This window comes from Schistocerca nitens, unplaced genomic scaffold, assembly GCF_023898315.1.
Source record: "Schistocerca nitens isolate TAMUIC-IGC-003100 unplaced genomic scaffold, iqSchNite1.1 HiC_scaffold_375, whole genome shotgun sequence".
Lineage (NCBI taxonomy): Eukaryota > Metazoa > Arthropoda > Insecta > Orthoptera > Acrididae > Schistocerca > Schistocerca nitens.
Window position 1 is genome coordinate 6,717,071 of NW_026045909.1, and position 24,262 is coordinate 6,741,332.

Genomic DNA, 24,262 nt, shown 5'->3' on the forward strand with positions numbered 1-24,262 from the left:
TACTTGGGAGGGAATAACGGTCCAGCGCACACACACCTCCATATTCAATCTTCTCAAATTTCCACGCGATCACGAAAGCTGTCCAATATATACTAACAAGGGAACCTCCCCATCGCACCCCCCTCAGATTTAGTTATAAGTTGGCACAGTCGATAGGCCTTGAAAAACTGAACACAGATCAATCAAGAAAACAGGAAGAAGTTATGTGAAACTATGAAAAAATAAGCAAAATATACAAACTGAGTAGTCCATGTGCAAGATAGGCAACATCAAGGAATATGAGAGCTCAGATGCGCCGTGGTCCCGTGGTTAGCGTGAGCAGCTGCGGAACGAGAGGTCCTTGGCTTAAGTCGTCCCTCGAGTGAAAAGTTTACTTTCTTTATTTTCGCTAAGTTATGATCTGTTCGTTCGTTCATTGACGTCTCTGTTCACTGTAATAATTTTAGTGTCTGTGTTTTGGGACCGCACTGCAAAACCGTGCGATTAGTAGACGAAAGGACGCGCCTCTCCAATGGGAACCGAAAACATTTGATCGCAAGGTCATAGGTCAACCGATGCCTCCACAGGAAAACACGTCTCATATATTCTATACGACAGTGGTGACGGCATGTGCGTCACATGACAGGAATATGTTGTCGACCCACCTAACTTGTACACTTGGCGAATGGGTAAAAAGATTCTTCTACCATGTCCGATTTAGGTTTTCTTGTGGATGTGATAATCACTCCCAAAAAGTGATGAAAACATAAGAGTTTGTCACATAAACTGCAACAAATGAATGCAACAGTTTCACAGTCGCGCAGTTTTCCCTGTGCTCTGTCAAAACATATGTTTTTAACGTTTTCAAATTTTTCCGTGTGTTGACCGTCAAATCCAGCATATATCCAAGCAAATGTGAACATGTCCTGGAATTTTGGAGAGCGAAGCTGATATAAAAAATTAAACTTTTCACTCGAGGGAAGACTTGAACTAAGGACCTCTCGTTCTACAGCTGCTCACGCTAACCACGGGACCACGGCGCTCCTGAGCTCACATAATCCTTGATGTTGCCTATCTTGCACATCGACTAATCAGTTTGTATATTTTGCTTATTTTTTCATAGTTCCACACAACTTCTTCCTGTTTTCTCGACTGATCTGTGTTCAGTTTTTCAAGGCCTATCCACTGTGCCAACTTATAACTAAATCTGAGGGGGGTGCGATGGGGAGGTTCCCTTGTAAGTATTAGTTCGCTATTCCGTCGTCTAGAGGACAATACGGTTAAGTCATCTATAGTCCTACACTCCAACAGGCCTCTCCATTTGAACAGCTGCTACAGTTAACGGGAAATGTGAATCATCCCCACACAGGTCATCAGTGCTGCACACGAAGCATGCACGGGTAGAATCATCATCCTAACAAATCAGTCACATATATATGTTATCCCTGTAGTTAGAACTAAATGTTACGATCGCGGTCTCAGTTGAATGGCATTCAACAATGAACGAAGTATCAGAAACACACCGAGTAGACAACTGTGGCTCTGGAAATAGAAATACCAGTACCATTCTTATCCCTTGATATACTCTTCCCTTTGCTGTCACAGTATTCCACGTCAAATCCATACCTTCCTTTGCACATGTCTGAAAACAAACATATACTTTATAAGCCCGATGCTCAAGGGAAACCTATCACACACCTTCTACTACTAAGTATAATACCTCATCAATAACTGATCGCTGGCGATACGAAATAATACTGACCGAAAATCATCGATGGGTGGATATGTCTCATAAGTTAAAATGGCTCTGAGCACTATGGGACTTAACATCTGAGGTCATCAGTCCCCCAGAACTTAGAACTACTTAAATCTAACTAACCCAAGGACATCACACACATCCATACCCGAGGCAGGATTCGAACCCTCGATCGTATCAGTCGATCAGTTCCAGACTGAAGCGCCTAGAACCGCTCGGTCACCGTAGCCGGCGTCTCATAAGTTTTTCTTGCGAGTGCTACCACTCTGTCTTAGAAAGAGAGGTTTAATCGCCTTACAAACTGCCAGATGTTAAAAAACCGGATCCCAACAACTACTGTATGTTACTGTCACAAGCGGTCTTGGTTCTATATGTGTACACAAGTACACATGTTAAAAACTATACCGGCTTTATAACTCCACATACGGCATTACCTGCGAATCACGTGGTTTTTCCAGACAAATACCGAGACAGTCATCATAGGACTGTATATTATCAGACCAGCAGTGCGGTTACATGTAGCCGATGATGCAACCTCGTCATAAAATCGCTGAATTTTGAAAGTGAATCGGCTAAGGAGCGTGATGTGAAACAGATATGTGCAACCCCCTCACGCCGCCCCGCCACTAGATATTTCTCTAGTATTTCCAATGCATTCTCTCTAGATGACATATCATATTTCTGGCACTCTCATATCTCGAAACGAGCCACCATTCTCGAACCTATCTGCTACAGTAAAATTCCAGCATGGTTTTAGATAGGCCCTATGTATCTTTCAACCACCCCTCAGACTCTGCGCTACAATCCCTACAGCTGTGCACATGTGGTTATTCCAGTGTAAATTGCAACTGTGTAGAATTCAGAGGAAGCTACATCTACCACATTTGGCAACCTGTGTAGAAACAGGCAAAGCTGAGTTACTGAGACAGAACTGCGTTTGGACCATTCGATGGAAACGAAGCCTGCTCCTGCAACATGAGGTAATATGAAAGACAGTACTGGAACTGGAGGAAGGACACGGATTTTGCTACTGCATTGTCGTGCTTCTCCAAACTACAAGCACGTACTACATATCCACTTCCCTCAGGGTCCATTCACGTCTATCACCCTAATATTGTGTGCCCCTGGTAGCTGATTGGTCATCGCAACGGAATGTCATACCTAACGGCCAGGGTTCGATTCCCAGCTGGGTCGGAGATTTTCACCGCTCAGGTACTGGGTGTTGTGTTGTCCTGATCATCATCATTTCATCCCCATCGACACGCAACTTTCCGAAGTGGCGTCACCTCGAAAGACCTGCTCCAGGCGAACAGTCTACCCAACAGTAGGCCCTAGCCACATGGAATTTCCATTTTACTCCAACATTCTATCATCGTTATTTTGTTACATTTACCAGAGAAAAATTACGAACTATAAAAGATCCACTAACTTCATCTGATAGAGAATTCAATATGATTTTTACTGCATCTCTCTCCTCCGATATATCGAAAGCAAATACTGTATGCATGCCGGCATCAAGCACATGTGATGATCCTATTAAATATACAGGTATCGATCCACTGCACAGACCAGTTTAAAGTATCATCACCTGTACTGTAGGGGGATGAGCATATCCCACCGACTATACTGTAAGTCACAAGAGATGCTCCCTGTGACCCCGTGTCGTTGTTCGAAACATGTTTTTTTTTCTGCTGTAACATGCTCTGTACACTGCCATACATTTTGTTTTTCCACCACGACTTTGAGGTCCGTGTCAGGTTCTAAACTGACATTAACACATTCTGATCCATTGCTTCTCGCAGAAAACTAGACGTCACATGGTGTAAATCATCTTGTTACGGTGGCTACCAAATGGCTCAAAAATGGTTCAAATGGCTCTGAGCACTATGGGACTCAACTGCTGTGGTCATAAGTCCCCTAGAACTTAGAACTACTTAAACCTAACTAACCTAAGGACAGCACACAACACCCAGCCATCACGAGGCAGAGAAAATCCCTGACCCCGCCGGGAATCGAACCCGGGAACCCGGGCGTGGGAAGCGAGAACGCTACCGCACGACCACGAGATGCGGGCACGGTGGCTACCGTGACACGCCACACACACTGGGTGATTTTAACTAAAAGAGAGTTACAACATAAGGAAACTGGAAGTGTTTGGCGGCGTTGTGGAGAGTTTCAAAACTGCTGTCCGAAAGTGATTGACGACCTCTACATTTAAACTCATCTGTCACAGTGACAGAATAGCGGATGACTCTGCATTCTGTTTCAACTGATTCCTCACATTGCAGTCATGTAAGCGATCGCAGTTTCAGTGCTGTCCATCCCCAGAAGGTGTCCCTCCACCAAAACTCATTCTCCAACTCAAACAAGCGATGTCAGTCAATCATTATGTGGTAACCAACAGTGTACCAGTGGATGGATGGGGTGGAAAAGACACCATCAATGTACTCTAATAATAATAGTGCTAACAATTTTAGCAAATTTGCAGTAATTTCAACACCGAGCAATGCTGCAACAGCATGTTTCCCAATTTCCATATCATAGCTAAACCACTCCCCTCTCTAATTTGTGAGTATCATTGTGAATGTAGATAGATGACTGTGCAGTATGTCCATTCATTGTTAATTGTCAAACACATACATCATCAAAGTATACCATACAGTGCTCTTCATGTTTTAATTTACGATCAATCTCTATGCTGATGGGGGTCACAGAGCATTCTCAAAGTCTTAGGGTAAAATTAGAGACTGAAAGACCCCTCACACTATCATTGACCAACCTGCCCTGCAGCACCACTACCGATTTAATCTGCAGCAGACCAGAAGTAGACCGCTACATTCCACATCTCGTCTCAGAGCATGTGTTTTGTATCAGTGTGATAAATATACTATGTCACATTCATCATTAAATAAACTGACTATCCTTCCACTCTCCAGTAGCCCAGCGCAGGCTGAGTCATTTTCCCCTCCAGACAGTAATCTTGGATTATGTCAACAAATGGATGACAGTGCCCACTGGTGGTGGTACTGTGTACTAGGTCAGCTGGACTTGTGGGGAACACACTAGATAGCGGTAGTGCCTCAAATTGTTTAAATAAAGACTGGTGCATGATTTCGACAGTTGATGATTAGCAAGTGTGTTTGCAGAGTCTTTTAGATGGATTATTATTTAAACGATTTACTAGTTGATTGGCTCTCTGGACATAAATGTATTGCATTATTTACAAGTGGTTTGCAGGTCTGTAGGCTGTGTGGGATGACCCCAAGCGTGTCAGAGCACGTGTTCTGTATCACTGTGATAAATATACTGTCTTTCAAAGTCAATACCTAAATAAAGTATTCCAAAATTAATAAAGTACACTCCTTCCTCTCTCCAGCAGCCCAGTGCAGGCTGAGTCATTTTCCCTCCAATTCCTAGGAAGAGGTGACGGTCGGGTGGCTGAGGTTAGTGGAGGTAGCCAAAGTGACCTATCTTCCCACCATTTTCTTAGGTTAGTAGAGGTGTGTTGCATTGTTCTGATAGAATCTGAACTTCCCGCCATTTTCTGGGTGGAGGGGGAGTGGAGGGGGAAGGGGTTATGTCAGTGGAGGTAGCCCAAAATTCAAACTTCCCGCGAAAATCCGCCATCTTGGATGATGTCATCACATGACGTCATCGCCGCAATCTTGGATTTGGGGCCATAACCGCCTTGCCCCACTACTTATGGGAAGTGTCATTGACCGACTGCAGGAGGATACAGGATGAGATAGAGAGCAATTCTATTTGATGTGATGAAAGGCAGGTTGGTTTGTATGTAGAAAAATGTAAGCTAATGCAGATTAGTAGAGTAAACCATTCTATGCTGCTAGATGTGTTACCAACAGGTTCGATCAACACATAAGTCTCACATAAATGCTTCGTGAATCCAAATATGAATCACTGTAGGGAAGACGGTATTCTTTCCGCGAACCTCTGCTTAAAAAGTTTAGAGGATCGGCGTTTATGATCGACTGCTGAACGGTCCTACTGCCCCCCCCCCCCCCAACGTGTTCTCGTGTCAGGACTGCGAACACGAGGTAAGAGAAATTATAGCTCGTACGGAGGCATCAGGATATCTGTTTCTCTCTGTCTCCGTTTGGAGTGGGACAAATGGGAATGACTGGCTGTGGTTCAAGGTACCCTCCATCAAGCAAATCGTATAGTAGCTAGCGTAGTATGAATGTAGATGTAGACGTATCACCTCAGCTGAAAGAGGAGAGCGCCTAATACACTTGCAACAAAACCAAGATGAAGATTCTATGGCTATCCATCAAGGAAGGTGGGACTGCAACCGAATACGTCCTTGAATAATGATAACAAAACCAGCGGCTGTGTTTGGATCTACGTCGTTTATTCTTTTTAACACAAAATGGTTCAAATGGCTCTGAGCACTATGGGACTTAACTTCTGAGGTCATCAGTCCCCTAGAACTTACAACTACTTAAACCTAACTAACCCAAGGACATCACACACATCCATGCCCGAGGCAGGATTCGAACCTGCGATCGTAGCGGTCGCGCAGTTCCAGACTGTAGCGCCTAGAACCGCTCGGCCACCCCTTTTAACACATGCTACCCGTTTCGACACCAAATGTGTCATTTTCAGGCCCCAAGCTTAACCTGCCATCCACATCCGTTTTCATGTAAAATGAACAGAATCACAGGCTAAAATGAACTGGATTCCGTATCTTCCATGGCACTAACAAGCCCAGATGGCCAGACGACCAGAGGTTAATTGGACATGAAAGCGGTTGTGGATGGCAGGTTACGCTTGGGGCCTGAAGATGGCACCATTTGGTGCCGAAATTGGTAGCATGAATTAAAAAGAGTAAATGATGTTGATTCAAATACAGCCCCTGGTTTTGTTATAATTATTCAAGTTATTCGAGATGAAAACTGCTCAGAAAAAGAATTTACCTAAAAACACCCGGAAATCCCATTCTTGCTGAGATTTTATGAAATCTCCACTCAGTATTCAGTCAAGTGCGATCCGTCTTATCAGAAACAAAATGAAAGAAATAATGTAAGAAGCAGAAAATCACCGATCTTCAGTTTTTCAAATGAAAAGAGAAACGGCATAACGAACCTTTGGTTACTATGGACTAAGTTCGTCAGTAACCTTCCAGGGTCCATAAGGTGTCGAAATGAAAGATAAAAATTAAAAGAAATTTCAAAAAATAACGTTGTATGGAGCCTAGAGAGCAGACAACGAAATCTATGCGCAACACAACCGGAAGAGAAGCTTGGAAATATGTCGGCGTATCGTGTAGAAGAACAACTTTAATCGGTTGCGAAGATGGAGGTTATTACCTTTACCAAGAAAGACTGAAGATTGTGACGTTTCTTTTGCTTGTACTTACCTTCAAGTCTCCTAAATCTCTTAGTAATGGAAACTCGTACTCTTTACCGTTCACCAAAAGAACCCTCTTGAACAAATCTCTCTAACAGGTGCCGCCTAACTATTTCTTCTGCTCGCTCGCTGAGAAGCCTCCCTATAGAGCCGAAACACGGACAAGGAAGTTCGTCAAAGCACTGGTCCGAGTTGCTGAACTTCCAAAACCGGCATCCAGTGACGTTTTCGTTTCCATCTAAAAGCGCATAAAAGACAGTAAAAGTCTACCGTTTTGGCTTCGCCTCCAACTCCATCCAGTTCCCTGATTCGAAATATGCTGCTTTCTCAATAAAAAAGATCCACACACAGGCTGGTGCCAAACTTCTATTGGCATAATGGAATAGCCTGTGATATTTTGGAGTATGCGGAAGAGTAAAGGACTAAATGGCAAACCTTAACAAGAAGCCAAATATGTCTTTCCTGTTTCCTAGTGAACCCGGGACCTTCAACTTGAAGGTGAGTCTTCCCTCAGGAGAAAGCTGGTCCTCCTGATCTATACATCCTATAGAAGGGGCCACAGCATATGAGAGCACGAAATATGTCATTCGTCCATCCAATGACTTAAGTCTGCAGGTCGTCCGTAATTTAGTGTCAGAAAGGCTTTATAGATACTTTTGCGTCTTCCCGCCAGCGTTATGAATGGAACAATATTGGACGACTTTTCACTGCCAGTCCATCTGTTGAGACCTACAATCGTGCAGCTGCACTCTCTTGGAAGTCGTCTAAGTTTAGCATACTAGCCGTGTCAATGTTTTTCACTCACCAAAAAGCACACTGACAATCATTCATTGACTTCCAGTAGACAGCCTATCCTCCTATCTTGATATGTACAATCTGGCAGAACAGTAATAGACGGTAAGCGGCAAGCGATCGGAAAGCATTTAACTTTTTATTATTTTATATTGTACCAGCTGCCATCACAATGTTGCAAGGTTAAACTTCATTCATCTTTCCACGTCATGCCGATGGTGATTAGTTATTTAGTAGTTGTTTATAACGAACGCTGTCACGTAAACAAAGAATCGTGACCCCAAGTTATATATTTTTAATAGAGGAGGACAACGATCAAGCCAGTTACTGGATATTTAGTGGCAGTCTTGTATCTTACTCTGCCATAATAAGTGTATTCACTATTGGAAACGACCTCAGAATTAGCAACTAAAGCCTTTATACTTCTAATATCACGTCATAGGAGAGAAAGAAGAGTGCATTGCAATGTCCTCTTGTCCCGACAATATATCTGCATATCCGCGTCTGATTCTTCAAGTCACACAAGTTCTTAGCAACCTTGTAAGCTATTGCTGACGACTATTTCAGCCTCCCATCGGCGTTTATTCGTCATCGATATATGGTAACGGTTCAGGGTACCCATTTGGAAATGACGTTAGTTAGCTGGTAATTGAATGTGCAAACCCAAAATCGTTCAAAGAAACAAACCGCTCCTTATCGTTAATTGGTTTAGGTATGAACACAGATTAGAATTTAGCATGTGATCAAAGTCAAGGTTGTCAGACATCAAGCACAAATTCGGACAGGACAAGGATAAAAAAGGAAATGAAGAGCCATCCCAACAATCACCACTAGCTGACTTAGGGAAACGAAGGCAACCTAAAACAAAATGACCTATGTGGGATTTGAAAAACTCTTCTCCAAGTCACAAGTGAGTATCTTAACTATTGCGTCACCTCGCTCCCTCCATTGTGCCAGGGTGACTACAGAATTTCATGCTTCAGCCATACGTTCCATACCTCTGTGGTAGAATACAGTCCCCATGAGTAGTGGAAGCGTGTTCTGAAAGATTCCAAACTGAACGATTCAGGCAAGACATCTTCATTATTCAACCTATATTGTGTAAAGCCGATCATTATTGATGTGTGTTAGATCCTAAGTCGCCATTTCACAATATTCTGTGATCATGGCAAATTAATAGCAAAACTATAAAAATATGAATGTGAAAATCCAAATCTCTTCGGAATGGCACATCACCAAACATCTTTCCTTCAAGAGGATACACTGCCGGAAAGAAATGCAACATCCTCAGGGATAAGGTAATTTTATGGACAAGTGATGTGACATCATTGCAGGTGTATACACTGAAGTGACAAAAGTTATGGGACAGGGATATGTGCATAAACAGGTGGCGGTAGCATCGCGTGCACGAGGTATAAAAGGGCAGCGCATTTGCAGAGATGTCGTTTATTATCAGGTGATTCATGTGAAAAGTTTTCCGACGTGATTATGGCCGCTCGACGGGAGGTAATGCAAGCTGAACGCGGAAATAATAGTTGGAGCTAGACGCAAGGGACATTCCCTTTTGGAAATCGTTAGGGAATTCAGTATTCCGAAATTCACAGTGTCAGGAGTGTGCCGAGAACACCAAATTTAGGCATTACCCCTCACCTCGGACAACGCAATGGCCGACGGCCTTCACTTACCGACCGAGAACAATGGCGTTTGCGTAGAATTGTCAGTGCTAACAGACGAGCAACACTGCGGTGAACAACCGCAGAAATCAAAGTGGGACGTACGACGAACGTGTCCCTTAGGACAGTACGGCGAAATCTGGTATTAATGGGTTATAGCAGCAGACGACTGATGCGAGTGCCTTTGCTAACAGCATGACGTCGCCCGCAGCGCCTCTCCTGGGCTCGTGACTATATCGGTTGAACGGTAGACGACTGGAAAACCGTAGCCTTGTCATATGAGTCCCGATTTCAGTTGGTAAGAGCTGATGGTAGGGTTCGAGTGTGGCGCAAAGCATTGGACCCAGGTTGTCAACAGGGCACTGTGCAAGCTGGTGGTGCCTCCGTAATGGTGCAGGCTTTGTTTACGTGAATCAGAATGGGTCCCTATTATGTTCGACTACTTGGAGACCATTTGCAGTCATTCATGGGCTTCATGGTCCCAAACAACGATGTAATTTTTATGGAAGACAATGTGCCATGTCACTGCACCAAAAATGTTCGCAATTGGTTTGAAGAACATTCTGGAAAATTCGAGCAAATAATGTGGCCAAACTGATTGCCCTTCTAACATTTATTACACATAGTCATGAGGTCAGTTTGTGCATAAAATCCAGCACCGGCAACACTTTCGCAATTACAGATGGCTATAGAAGCAGCGTGGGTCAGTATTTCTACATGGGATTTGCAACGGCTTGTTGAGTCCATACCATGTCCAGTTGCTGCACTACTCCGAGCAAAACAAGATCCGACACGATATTAGGGGGGTATCCCACGACTTTTGTCACGTCAGTGTATGATAATAAATTCAGATCAAATAAAAACCACATGCCACAGTAAATGGTACCCCGAACAGGCGCATCAATACACAGTGCATATCCTTTGGCGGCAACGCAGGCGTGTGTTCTCTCATCCAAACGATCGTAAAGGTGCCCAATGACATCCTGCGATAGACTGGCGCAAGCACCTTGCTCCTTTTGTTGACATTCGGTAATGGTGCTTGCAGGCAGAGCGAATAAGTTACTACTTCATTTATGTCCTACACGAGATTGACTGGCGAAAAATCTTGTGATCTTGCTGGCTGGGGTAGTTGCATAAAACAAAGAGCACGTCGTGTCTTAGCAGTCATATGTGGATGTGCATTGTCCTGCTGAAAAATCATCTTACTTTCCTCTCGAAGAAATGGCAGTAGCACGTGAATAACAGCACGTGGAACGCAGCAGGCAATGGTGATTTCACCGTGCAAATATAATATGTGAAAGCAAGTTGTCACTGATGGCTCCACAAATGTTGAAGCCAAAGTTGGGACCTGTTTGACGAGGGTGAATGCCCTCTGAAACGGGCAGCTCACACATGTGAACGTCCGTCACTCGCATACAGAGAGAATCTACTCTCATCAATGAAGACAACAGAACGCCATTCCACCCGACAGTCGACACTTTCACGAGACCAGAGACCATGCCTGGCTGTGTAGTGGTGTCAGTGGTAACTTGCCCAAAGCCACACGTGGTTTTAATCTTGCTGTAAGCAGATGATTCCCAGGGTCCCTGATGAGACGGCAGGTGGAACATGTATCCGGACATCGTACCTGTATGATGCACTTTCAGCCACCGCCGCTTGCACATGCGTCGAACTTGACGTGCCTCTGTACTACACTGACGTCCAGAACCTGGTTTACAGCTGTGTAAATATTCCCTAGATCACTGCTGAAAGCAGCGATGTAACACTGCTACACTACACCCAATATGTGGAGCAATCCATCGACACGTCCATCCAGCATCGCGCAGCCGACAATGTGACACCACTCAAATGGCTGAAGATGTTCAACAGCCACTCGTCGGCGGGGCTTGACAATACCCTAGAACACTGTTTACCTCTTAAACTCAACACAGCTACTGTCTGCAGAGCCAAAACACAGAGCCGGCCGTTGTGGCCGTGCGGCTAAAGGCGCTTCAGTCTGGAACCGCGTGACCACTACGGTCGCAGGTTCGAATCCTGCCTCGGGCATGGATGTGTGTGATGTCCTTAGGTTAGTTAGGTTTAATTAGTTCTAAGTTCTAGGCGACTGATGACCTCAGAAGTTAAGTCGCATAGTGCTCAGAGCCATTTGAGCCAAGCCAAAACACAAAGCGCACAGACAGGCATCCTGAGTGCCATCTGATGGCCGATGACAGTGACAAATGAATCTCTAACATTGCAGTCCTTCAGTATGCACATACTATGCCATGGTGCCACTGGCCACAATTCTTAAGGGCGTTGCACTTTTCCAAGAAGTATATATGGCGAGTTACACTACTGCCCATAAAAATTGCTACACCACGAAGATGACGTGCTACAGTCGCGAAATTCAACCGACAGGAAGAAGATGCTGTGATATGCAAATGATTAGCTTTTCAGAGCATTCACACAAGGTTGGCGGCGGTGGCGACACCTACAACGTGCTGACATGAGGAAAGTTTCCAACCCATTTCTGATACACAAACAGCAGTTGACCGGCGTTACCTGGTCAAACGTTGTTGTGATGCCTCGTGTAAGGAGGAGAAATGCGTACCATCACGTTTCCGACTTTGATAAAGGTCGGATTGTAGCCTATCGCGATTGCGGTTTATCGTATCGTGACATTGCTGCTCGCATTGGTCGAGATCCAATGACTGTGGTTCAAATAGTTCTGAGCACTATGGGACTTAACTGCTGTGGTCATCAGTCCCCTAGAACTTAGAACTACTTAAACCTAACTAACCTAAGAACATCACACACATCCATTCCCGAGGCAGGATTCGAACCTGCGACCGTAGCAGTCACGCGGCTCCAGACTGTAGCGCCTAGAACCGCACGGCCACTACGGCCGGCCAATGACTGTTATCAGAATATGGAATCGGTGGGTTCAAGAGGGTTATACGGAACGCCGTGCTGGATCCCAACGGCCTCGTATCACTAGCAGTCGAGATGACAGGCATCTTGCCCGCATCTCGTGGTCGTGCGGTAGCGTTCTCGCTTCCCACGCCCGGGTTCCCGGGTTCGATTCCCGGCGGGGTCAGGGATTTTCTCTGCCTCGTGATGGCTGGGTGTTGTGTGATGTCCTTAGGTTAGTTAGGTTTAAGTAGTTCTAAGTTCTAGGGGACTGATGACCATAGATGTTAAGTCCCATAGTGCTCAGAGCCATTTGAACCATGACACGCATCTTATCCGCATGGCTGTAAGGGATCGTGGAGCCACACCTCGATCCCTGAGTCAACAGATGGTTACGTTTGCAAGACAACCATCTGCACGAACAGTTCGACGACGTTTGCAGCAGCATGGACTATCAGCACGGAGACCACGGCTGCTGTTACACTTGTGGCTGCATCACAGAGAGGAGCGTCTTCGATGGTGTACTCAACGACGAACCTGGGTGCACGAATGACAAAACGTCATTTTTTCGGGTGAAACCAGGTTCTGTTTACAACATCATAATGGTCGAATCCGTGTTTGGTGACATCGTGGTGAACGCACATTGGAAGCGTGTATTCGTCATCGCCATACTGGCGTATCATCCTTCGTGATGGTATGGGGTGCCATTGGTTACACGTCTCGGTCACTCTTGCTCGCATTGACGGCACTATGAACGGTGGACGTTACATTTCAGATGTGTTATGACCCGTGGCTCTACCCTTCATTCGATCCCTGCGAATCCCTACGTTTCAGCAGGATAATGCACGACCGCATGTTGCAGGACCTGTACGGGCCTTTCTGGATACAGAAAATGTTCGACTGCTGCCCTGGCCAGCACATTCTCCAGATCTCTCACCAATTCAAAACGTCTGGTCAAAGGTGGCCGAGCAACTGGCTCGTCATAATACGCCAGTCACTACTCTTGATGAACTGTGGTATCGTGTTGAAGCTGCATGGGCAGCTGTACCTGTATACGCCATCCAAGCTCTGTTTGACTCAATGCCCAGGCGTATCAAGGCCGTTATTACGGCCAGAGGTGGTTGTTCCGGGTACTGATTTCTCAGGATCTATGCACCCAAATTGCGTGAAAATGTAATCACATGTCAGTTCTAGTATAATATATTTGTCCAATGAATACCCGTTGATCATCTGCATTTCTTCTTGGTGTAGCAATTTTAATGACCAGTAGTGTATATTTCACATCGCATCGTCACAAGCGGCTTACAACAAATTGCGTGCCTATGGAGTATTCTCAACTGTGCCACTGGATTCGTGATTTCCTGTCAGAAAGGATATTTTTCGTAGTAACTGATGGAAAATCATCGAGTGAAACAGAAGTGACATCTGGCATTCCCCAAGAAAGTGGTCTACGTCCTCTGGTTTTTCTAATTTGCAGACCTCATTGTAAACTTTGATAAATAATAGATCACCAAAGAGGATCGTTTTTTATTAAGGAACATATACACTCCTGGAAATTGAAATAAGAACACCGTGAATTCATTGTCCCAGGAAGGGGAAACTTTATTGACACATTCCTGGGGTCAGATACATCACATGATCACACTGACAGAACCACAGGCACATAGACACAGGCAACAGAGCATGCACAATGTCGGCACTAGTACAGTGTATATCCACCTTTCGCAGCAATGCAGGCTGCTATTCTCCCATGGAGACGATCGTAGAGATGCTGGATGTAGTCCTGTGGAACGGCTTGCCATGCCATTTCCACCTGGCGCCTCAGTTGGACCAGCGTTCGTGCTGGACGTGCAGACCGCGTGAGACGACGCTTCATCCAGTCCCAAACATGCTCAATGGGGGACAGATCCGGAGATCTTGCTGGCCAGGGTAGTTGACTTACACCTTCTAGAGCACGTTGGGTGGCACGGGATACATGCGGACGTGCATCGTCCTGTTGGAACAGCAAGTTCCCTTGCCGGTCTAGGAATGGTAGAACGATGGGTTCGATGACGGTTTGGATGTACCGTGCACTATTCAGTGTCCCCTCGACGATCACCAGTGGTGTACGGCCAGTGTAGGAGATCGCTCCCCACACCATGATGCCGGGTGTTGGCCCTGTGTGCCTCGGTCGTATGCAGTCCTGATTGTGGCGCTCACCTGCACGGCGCCAAACACGCATACGACCATCATTGGCACCAAGGCAGAAGCGACTCTCATCGCTGAAGACGACACGTCTCCATTCGTCCCTCCATTCACGCCTGTCGCGACACCACTGGAGGCGGGCTGCACGATGTTGGGGCGTGAGCGGAAGACGGCCTAACGGTGTGCGGGACCGTAGCCTAGCTTCATGGAGACGGTTGCGAATGGTCCTCGCCGATACCCCAGGAGCAACAGTGTCCCTAATTTGCTGGGAAGTGGCGGTGCGGTCCCCTACGGCACTGCGTAGGATCCTACGGTCTTGGCGTGCATCCGTGCGTCGCTGCGGTCCGGTCCCAGGTCGACGGGCACGTGCACCTTCCGCCGACCACTGGCGACAACATCGATGTACTGTGGAGACCTCACGCCCCACGTGTTGAGCAATTCGGCGGTACGTCCACCCGGCCTCCTGCATGCCCACTATACGCCCTCGCTCAAAGTCCGTCAACTGCACATACGGTTCACGTCCACGCTGTCGCGGCATGCTACCAGTGTTAAAGACTGCGATGGAGCTCCGTATGCCACGGCAAACTGGCTGACACTGACGGCGGCGGTGCACAAATGCTGCGCAGCTAGCGCCATTCGACGGCCAACACCGCGGCTCCTGGTGTGTCCGCTGTGCCGTGCGTGTGATCATTGCTTGTACAGCCCTCTCGCAGTGTCCGGAGCAAGTATGGTGGGTCTGACACACCGGTGTCAATGTGTTCTTTTTTCCATTTCCAGGAGTGTAGTATTAAACGCGTCCTTGAGCTTATTATAATGAATAACTACTCTTGCACAAAAGATACTCGTTTACTATTATTAGGCATGTTCTGAAAGTAATTTACATGAGTCGATCGAACAATCTGCCTTCTGCCTCAACAAATGCTGCACGCATTCGTATCAACGCAAACCAGTTTCTGGGAACACGACAGAAATCTGTCGGATATGGTGGAATGTCTCAGTGATTCGGGCAATCAGCTCAGATCAAGTGACAATTGGAGTAACGGAAGCCATACTCTTGACATATACCCAATAAAGTTATCAAGGTGCGTCAAGGCAGGAGAACGAGCAGGCCACACAAGAGATCCTCTTCGTCCTATGTAACGACTGCTAAAATCAATTGTTAGCTGTGATCGCGCATCAACACTGAGGTGTGCTCGGGCTCCATCACGTTGGAGACAGAGGTCTTTGCGCGCAATAAGCGGTAGATTGTCCGGCATTTCTGAAAGTGTGGTCTGCAGGAGATGTACTAAGTTGCTCCAGTTAACTTAGATGACAATATTACACTTATTACAAGATGATTATCCACAATTCCTGCCCACGTGTTTACGGAGAATCTTAGTTGATGCGATCGAACAGCAACCACGTGAGGGTTCTCAGAGTCCCAGATGTGACTCTTTCTGCTGTTAAAAATACCTGTCGCTGGCCGGAGTGGCCGAGCCGTTCTAGGCGCTACAGTCTGGAACCGCGCGACCGCTACGGTCGTAGGTTCGAATCCTGCTTCGGGCGTGGATGTGTCTGATGTCCTTAAGTTAGTTAGGTTTAAGTAGTTCTAAGTTCTAGGGGTATGATGACCTCAGAAGTTAAGCCCCATAGTGCTCAGAGCCAAAAATACCTGTCACTTGTAAACAGGGCCTCATCCGTAAATAAAACATATGTGTGAAAGGCAACATCATTCACTCTGTAGTGTACAAACCACTGCACAAACTGCGTACGATATAGGTAATTAGTTGATTCTAAAACCTGCACTCTTTGAAGACGATACGCGTGTAGTTTTTACTCCTGCAATACTCTCCAATTACATACGAACCTGTTACCACGGCACAGGCTACAGTACTCTTGCTGCTTAAAGATTCACAGATAAATCTACGGATCACTTCACCTTCTAAATTTGGTGTTCTCACATCACGCCTACAACCATCAACAGCCTGAGGACCCAAACTCCTTGTCTCCCGTAAGCGTCCATGAATTGCAACAAAGGTACAGTGGGGTGGATTTCTCCTATTATGGATCCGGCTTCAGTAGATACGAGGAGCTGCTCTTCCATTTATCTTCACCCCTCCGTAACACATAATCATGTCAGTGAGCTCATCAAATCCATATCCAATGTTTCATTGAGTATTAACAGCAAGAAAATCCGAATTCAGCACTAGTAAGATGCACGACATTGAAGATACAATATTACTGCAACACAAGCTGATTGACAGGACTGGTACGACTCCACAGAACAACAAACTCACTAGGAGCTGCTCAGCAGGTCGCTACATGGTGACGTTCATTAAGACTATGCCCCTAACTCATAAATGGGGACCAAAACGTATATGTCCTTTAACAAAAAATGAAAGTCTTTGTGTGACCTAACATCCCTCAAAGTTCGTGAGGTCCTGAAAAACCGTGTATAAACGATCTGGGAGACAATTTAAAAAGGGCTCTTAGTTTGTTTCCAAATGATGCTGTCGCTTACCGTCTAGTAAATTCATCACAAGATCTTAGAAAATGGTTTAGGCAGGATATCTCTATGGTGTGAAAAGTGACAACTGAACCTGAACAACGAAAATTGTGGGGTCCTCCACATGAGTATTAAAAAGAAGCCGTTAAATTTCGGTTTCACAATAAAACATACAACTTTAATGGTTGTCGGTTCTGCTGAATACCTAGAGACTACAATTACAAACAACTTAAACTGGAGCCATCACACTAAAAATGTTGTGGCGAATGCGAACGAAAGTATGAGTTCTACTTGCAGAATACTTCGAAGGAGCAATAGATGTTGTAGACTGCCTACACTACGATAGACCTTCCTGTGCTAGAGCACTGCTGCGCGATATGGGATACTTATCGGAGAGGACTGACGGAGGGCATCGGAAAAGTCCAAAGAAGGGCAACTCCTTTTGTGTTATCGCTGAACGTGGGGGAGAGTGTCGCGGATATGATAAGCGAGTTAAGGTGCCAATCATTAAAACAAAAGCGCTTTTCGTTATGGCGAAATCTTCCACGAAATTTCAGTCGCCCTATTTCTCCTGCGAATACAAAATATTTTATTGACTCCGATCTGCATAGGGAGAACTGACCATCGTAATAAAAAAGAGAAGTCAAATGTCGCACACAAAGATTTAGGTATTCGTTTCTCCCACGTGCTATTCGAGAGTGGAACGGAAGGGAAAATGTCTGAAAGTGGATCTGTGAGTCCTCTATCAAGCACTTGGATATAAAGCGCAGATTAGAGATATATATGTAGAAAGAAGTATCCATAATTAAAAATACGACAGAAAGCATAAAGCGTGGAGACAAAAACTCGGAAAAGACTAGGTTCCCCGTAAAGTCGTTCAGTTACGGCAGCAGAATTTTTGTTATGATAATTCACTATGGAGTTTATAGGGCATTGATACTATGACCCAATGAGTATTTCCGCGATATATAGAAAGCTCGTAGTAAATTCTCTAGTCTTTCGTCATCTTTGTGTCTTGCTTGTGTATCTACACTGCTGATCCTTAAAACTGCAACTCCAGCAAGGATAGCAAATAACTTAATTTTACTTACTGTACTGATACAGTCAAGTAGGAAGATTTTGGTTTTGGAAAGAGGAATTCCGCCACTAAACTTTGCTTTTATTTTACTTTTTTTGTATTTAAAGTTTTTCCTGACTAGCTTTGGAGTTGCAGCCCCGTTCTCAGACGCTCATTCCTGTACATAGCCAAACTGAAGAACTGTAATCTGGCATCATCGTTTGTCGCAGTTAGTAGAAAAAATAAGTGATTATATCCGTAAGTGATTTGGGTGCATACACGGTGCGAAATTCAGTGTGCTTTTCTGCCTCCTCTGGAAGCAGCAATGAGTCTAGCCTTGCTATGCATCGAGTTGAATTGAGCTTGGATGAAAGGTGCGGGTGTATCATTCAACAAAAAAAAATTGTTCAAATGGCTCTAAGCACTATGTGACTCAACATCTGAGGTCATCAGTCACCTAGACTTAGAACTACTTAAACCTAACTAACTTAAGGACACCACACACATCCATGCCCGAGGCGGGATTCGAACCTGCGACCGTAGCAGCAGCGCGGTTCCGGACTGAAGCGCCTAGAACCGCTCGGCAACAGCGGCCGATGCGGGTATATCATTCCATAATATATCATCTTTATGACAGAGTTCTTCAATCGTAATGGCTGGCGAGTGCTGGCGAGCCAATTTCTCGGCAACCCATGTCCATCTGTTCCCAGTGAGTGTGGTATGTGACGAACGTGCTCGTTAAGATAACAGTCGAACACCTTCTGTACTAAAGTAGGTCAGAGAGGCCCAGAAGATAGGGAGCACTCGCCGGGGTTAACACATCAGAAATGTAACGGCTGTTGTCCAAATTACCAGCTATGCGAGCCAAAGTTATGGCAAAAAAATGGTTCAAATGGCTCTCAATACTATGGGACTTAACATCTGAGGTCATCAGTCCCCTATACCTTAGAACTACTTAAACATAACTGACCTAAGGACATCACACATATCCCTGCCCGAGGCAGGATTCGAACCTGCGACCGTAGCGGTCGCGCGGTTCCAGATTGAAGCGCCTAGCACCGAGCGGCCTCACCGGCCGGCAAAATTATTGCGCTCCACACCATCGCACCAGGTGCTGGGCCACATATGGTGGTTGTCAAATGTGATACGACAACGATCTTTCTCCCGGAGCCTCCACAGGTGGACACTTCTACCGTGATGCTGCGACAGAACCAGGAAAGAGGGCGTGATAACGCTCGTATGTCCAGCGTAGTCGATGGATGCAGTACTGTCGCCCAGTTTAGCCGATGGGTGCACTACTGTCGCCGCGTCTCTCTCTCTCTCTCTCTCTCTCTCTCTCTCTCCCTCTCTCCCTCTCTGTCTCTCTCTCTCTCTCTCTCTCCTCTTCCTGCTGCCGCTTCAAAGAAAGCCGCACCAACGGTCACTATGTGTCAGATTGTGGAACTCAAGATGTCGTCACACTGTCCTTGCTGCAGTCAAGTCCATTTTCTGACTTTAAGGTACAATCTTACACGGCCGACCTATGCATACATCTTGTTTTTTCGAGCGCTAGTCGAGTAGGGCCGTGGAAATCCTGAACCATCCGATTTCGTATTCACATGACAATCGTGGTATCCCGACCAACATGAGCAGCAATATCGCGTAACGTACACCTCGATCTCGATAGGCCACGCTCTATCGCTTTCAAATTTCGACACCTGCCTCTTGAAGTTTACCTTTACACGTCAGCCCACTCACAACATTCAAATGTGATTTCTGAATGATATACCCGATACGTGATTTTTCTAACACAGGGTTTATTTTTTTATTTTTTTATTTTTATTTTTTTTATTTTTCTTTTATTTTATTTTATTTTATTTTATTTTATTTTTTTTGTAACTTGAGACATCTAAATATCTTGAAAACGATGCGTCGCACGGAAAAAAATATTGTAGGTAACAAATTAATGTTAGGAAAGGGGGCATCTGTCTGTGCTACAACTGCCCATCTCTTAACCTCCCCTCCTGCGTGGGTGGGTTAACTTTGTATTTTCAAATGGGAAGCTTCCATTTTATTGCACATTCGGATTCTACGGCAAAAAACACGCATAGTTTACTGAAACCATTGTTCTCCCTTCGTGGTAGATGATGCCGTTATTGACAATTTAATATCAAGTGTGTTTGTTTTTTGCAATTAAAAATCGAGTGATTTGATTCAACATTTCATTTACGATGCAAACGCAAGCCTTTGTGTTGTAACGATCGCCATTGATGTTCGAAATTTACTTTAGTGTTGCAAATTTGATTGTACAGTACAGTATAGTTAGCCGTTTCAATCTCTGGTGGGAAACTACATTTAGGGTGATGCAGGAACAACGACGTAAATATATAGTCTTTTGTTCCCATAGGGATGCTTGATGTCGGTGAGTCACCTTGCCTCTTACCAATAGGAGTGCTCGATTTCGGTGCGTATGTGGTTTTCCCACGATATATATGTATCCATGGCAGGTGCGCCCTTCACTATCACTTCGTCGCCATTTTACCTTTGGATAGAAACACACACCGAAATCAGACACCTTGGTGGCGGGGTTCGTGGGCGGCCATCGAAATCAAGAATTCCGATGGTTTGAGGACTCACAACAAACAACCACATAGGGAACAGAAAACTATGTTACCGTACAAGTAGCTTATTTGCCAGAAATGTTAATGTTTAGCCGCATTATTTGGATTATACAATCACAATTGCAACTCTGGAGTAGCATTTGAACATCAGTATCACCTTTAGAACACAAAGATTTACGTTTACATCGTAAATGAAATGTAGAATCAAATGCCTTCGTTCTTAATTGCAAAAGCAGACACATTTGATATTACAGCGCCATGAACCATGAATGTAAAACAATGGTTTGAGTAAATCGCACGTAATTTTTGGCGTAGAATCCGAGTGTGTAATAAAAATGGTGGGTTCACTTTTGAAAATACAAAGTTGATCCCGCGCACGCATTAGGGGTGGTTAGGAGGTGGCCAGTTGTGGCATGGACACATGTCTCCTCTACTATTCCTAACTTTTTACCTAGAACATTTTTTTTCTTGCGATGCGCCATTTTCGAAATATTTAGCTATCTCAATTGAAACGAAACACTCTGTATATAGATGGCGTTTACTCCCGCCTATTTCATACTGCTGTGCTGCACTTCACCATTTGCACATCTCAGCGCTTAGTGCACTCCACGCCATCTCGATGTTTGTAACATGCCGCCTCTGTGGTGTTGCAGTTTTAGTGACCAGCAGTGTATAAGACGAAACTGTTGCACAAGATGCTGACCTTTAATGGATTACTGGTGATGGCGGTCACCTGGTGGCCCCTCTCGGCGAGAGCCCGCATGATGATGAGGAACGGCTTCTGGTGGCTGATGGACGCCGTGGGGTTGATGCCCAGAATCCTCGCCGACATGGAACAGCCCGTAAACAGCAGCAGCAGCAGCAAGGTAGCCTGCATGGCGACTGGTTCAGATTTCATCTGGGAGGCAGACAAATTGTCCGATAAATCGGTCACAAAATCTGAAAAAGTAAAAGAAAATATGCTATCCCAGACTTTACGTTCTGCTTCTTAACGTTGGATACAAATACTAGAAAATTGGAAAGAGTGAAATAAAATGTATTATATTCAATAAAATCTAAGTGAGCCGTAGTTGTGTCCGGCTCTTCGAAAAGCGCGCCAGGCGGAGTGCTTTCGCTTCGCGTCTAGTGTTTGCGGTGGCGCTTTCGGTGTGGCGTGCTGTTTGGATCGCTACCGCCCTCTGGCGGGAGGTGGAGCAAGTATACGGTCGCGTGACGATCGAGGGGTACGTACTGGGCTGTTACGGAGAGAGGTGGTGGCGCGAGCGGGGCCCTGCTGTTGGGGGTCGTCAACTGCTCGCCACGTGTTTGGGCGACCTCTTCGCTGTCAGGGGCTAAGTCTGCCTTGCCCGCATGTACGTGGCTTATGAAGCTTAGAAGCTGTGGTGCGGATCAGCACGTGGGACCGTATGTCTTCTTATCGGCCGTTGAAACCACTGGTAGCGGTTGGGTCTGGCGAGCAAAAGGAAGTGCAACGTGTTCCCGGCGCTGTGGTGGAGTGTGAGAAGTTGAGTACTGTTTTTATGTAACTTGTATGAGTTTCTTCACCAGTGGTTTTGTTGGGGTCTTCCCACCACAGTTTTCGTTTGCCTGTCCGCGGGAATGTGGTAATTGCTTCATGGTCGGGCCGTTTCATTCACATGTGTCATGTGTCTCTGTGGTTTGGAGTCTGTGCAGGCACCGCCCTTGCTACATCTTCTGGTTTTGGGTAACTCGGGGAGAGGGTGGCTTGTAATGCAAGTTTTGGGGCTGATCTGCCGTGGCCCTGTAGACCACCAATAACAATTCCGACTATTATGATCTGGGCCCCTTTAGACGTGTCACTCCCTCACCGAGCTAAGGAAAATTTTTTTGGGAACTGCATTTAATGTGAAGGTTTGTGTGCTGGCTTGTTCACATTTATCTTGTAACAACTGACAGGTGTAATATAAGTTATTTAATTGGCAAGAGACAACTATTTTAACTTTAGAACAAACTAGCTGCTTAAAGGTTTTTTTTAAGGAATTGTTCTCTTATCTGTATATATGATAAGTTTAAAATCATATTATTGGGAAGTTGTTAACGTCATACCTTTCACTATCCTTTACATAGAGAAAATTTGTCAGCTATTTAAAAGAGTTTTTTTAAATTAGTTGTCTGATATATACACTCCTGGAAATGGAAAAAAGAACACATTGACACCGGTGTGTCAGACCCACCATACTTGCTCCGGACACTGCGAGAGGGCTGTACAAGCAATGATCACACGCACGGCACAGCGGACACACCAGGAACCGCGGTGTTGGCCGTCGAATGGCGCCAGCTGCGCAGCATTTGTGCACCGCCGCCGTCAGTGTCAGCCAGTTTGCCGTGGCATACGGAGCTCCATCGCAGTCTTTAACACTGGTAGCATGCCGCGACAGCGTGGACGTGAACCGTATGTGCAGTTGACGGACTTTGAGCGAGGGCGTATAGTGGGCATGCGGGAGGCCGGGTGGACGTACCGCCGAATTTCTCAACACGTGGGGCGTGAGGTCTCCACAGTACATCGATGTTGTCGCCAGTGGTCGGCGGAAGGTGCACGTGCCCGTCGACCTGGGACCGGACCGCAGCGACGCACGGATGCACGCCAAGACCGTAGGATCCTACGCAGTGCCGTAGGGGACCGCACCGCCACTTCCCAGCAAATTAGGGACACTGTTGCTCCTGGGGTATCGGCGACGACCATTCGCAACCGTCTCCATGAAGCTGGGCTACGGTCCCGCACACCGTTAGGCCGTCTTCCGCTCACGCCCCAACATCGTGCAGCCCGCCTCCAGTGGTGTCGCGACAGGCGTGATTTGAGGGACGAATGGAGACGTGTCGTCTTCAGCGATGAGAGTCGCTTCTGCCTTGGTGCCAATGATGGTCGTATGCGTGTTTGGCGCCGTGCAGGTGAGCGCCACAATCAGGACTGCATACGACCGAGGCACACAGGGCCAACACCCGGCATCATGGTGTGGGGAGCGATCTCCTACACTGGCCGTACACCACTGGTGATCGTCGAGGGGATACTGAATAGTGCATGGTACATGCAAACCGTCATCGAACCCATCGTTCTACCATTCCTAGACCGGCAAGGGAACTTGCTGTTCCAACAGGACGATGCACGTCCGCATGTATCCCGTGCCACCCAACGTGCTCTAGAAGGTGTAAGTCAACTACCCTGGCCAGCAAGATCTCCGGATCTGTCCCCCATTGAGCATGTTTGGGACTGGATGAAGCGTCGTCTCACGCGGTCTGCACGTCCAGCACGAACGCTGGTCCAACTGAGGCGCCAGGTGGAAATGGCATGGCAAGCCGTTCCACAGGACTACATCCAGCAACTCTACGATCGTCTCCATGGGAGAATAGCAGCCTGCATTGCTGCGAAAGGTGGATATACACTGTACTAGTGCCGACATTGTGCATGCTCTGTTGCCTGTGTCTATGTGCCTGTGGCTCTGTCAGTGTGATCATGTGATG

At 46.0% G+C, this 24,262-nt stretch overlaps 1 protein-coding gene across 1 annotated transcript in view; it reads right to left on the reverse strand.

Moving 5' to 3' along the window:
• Positions 1-24,262, reverse strand: part of LOC126229560 (UDP-glucosyltransferase 2-like) — a 143,659-nt gene that overhangs the window by 103,101 nt on the left and 16,296 nt on the right. Inside the window, exon 2 of the mRNA XM_049942327.1 lies at positions 21,486-21,721. Within this exon, the coding sequence (XP_049798284.1) occupies positions 21,486-21,680 (195 nt within the window). The 5' untranslated portion in view covers positions 21,681-21,721. The remainder of the gene's footprint in view (positions 1-21,485; positions 21,722-24,262) is intronic.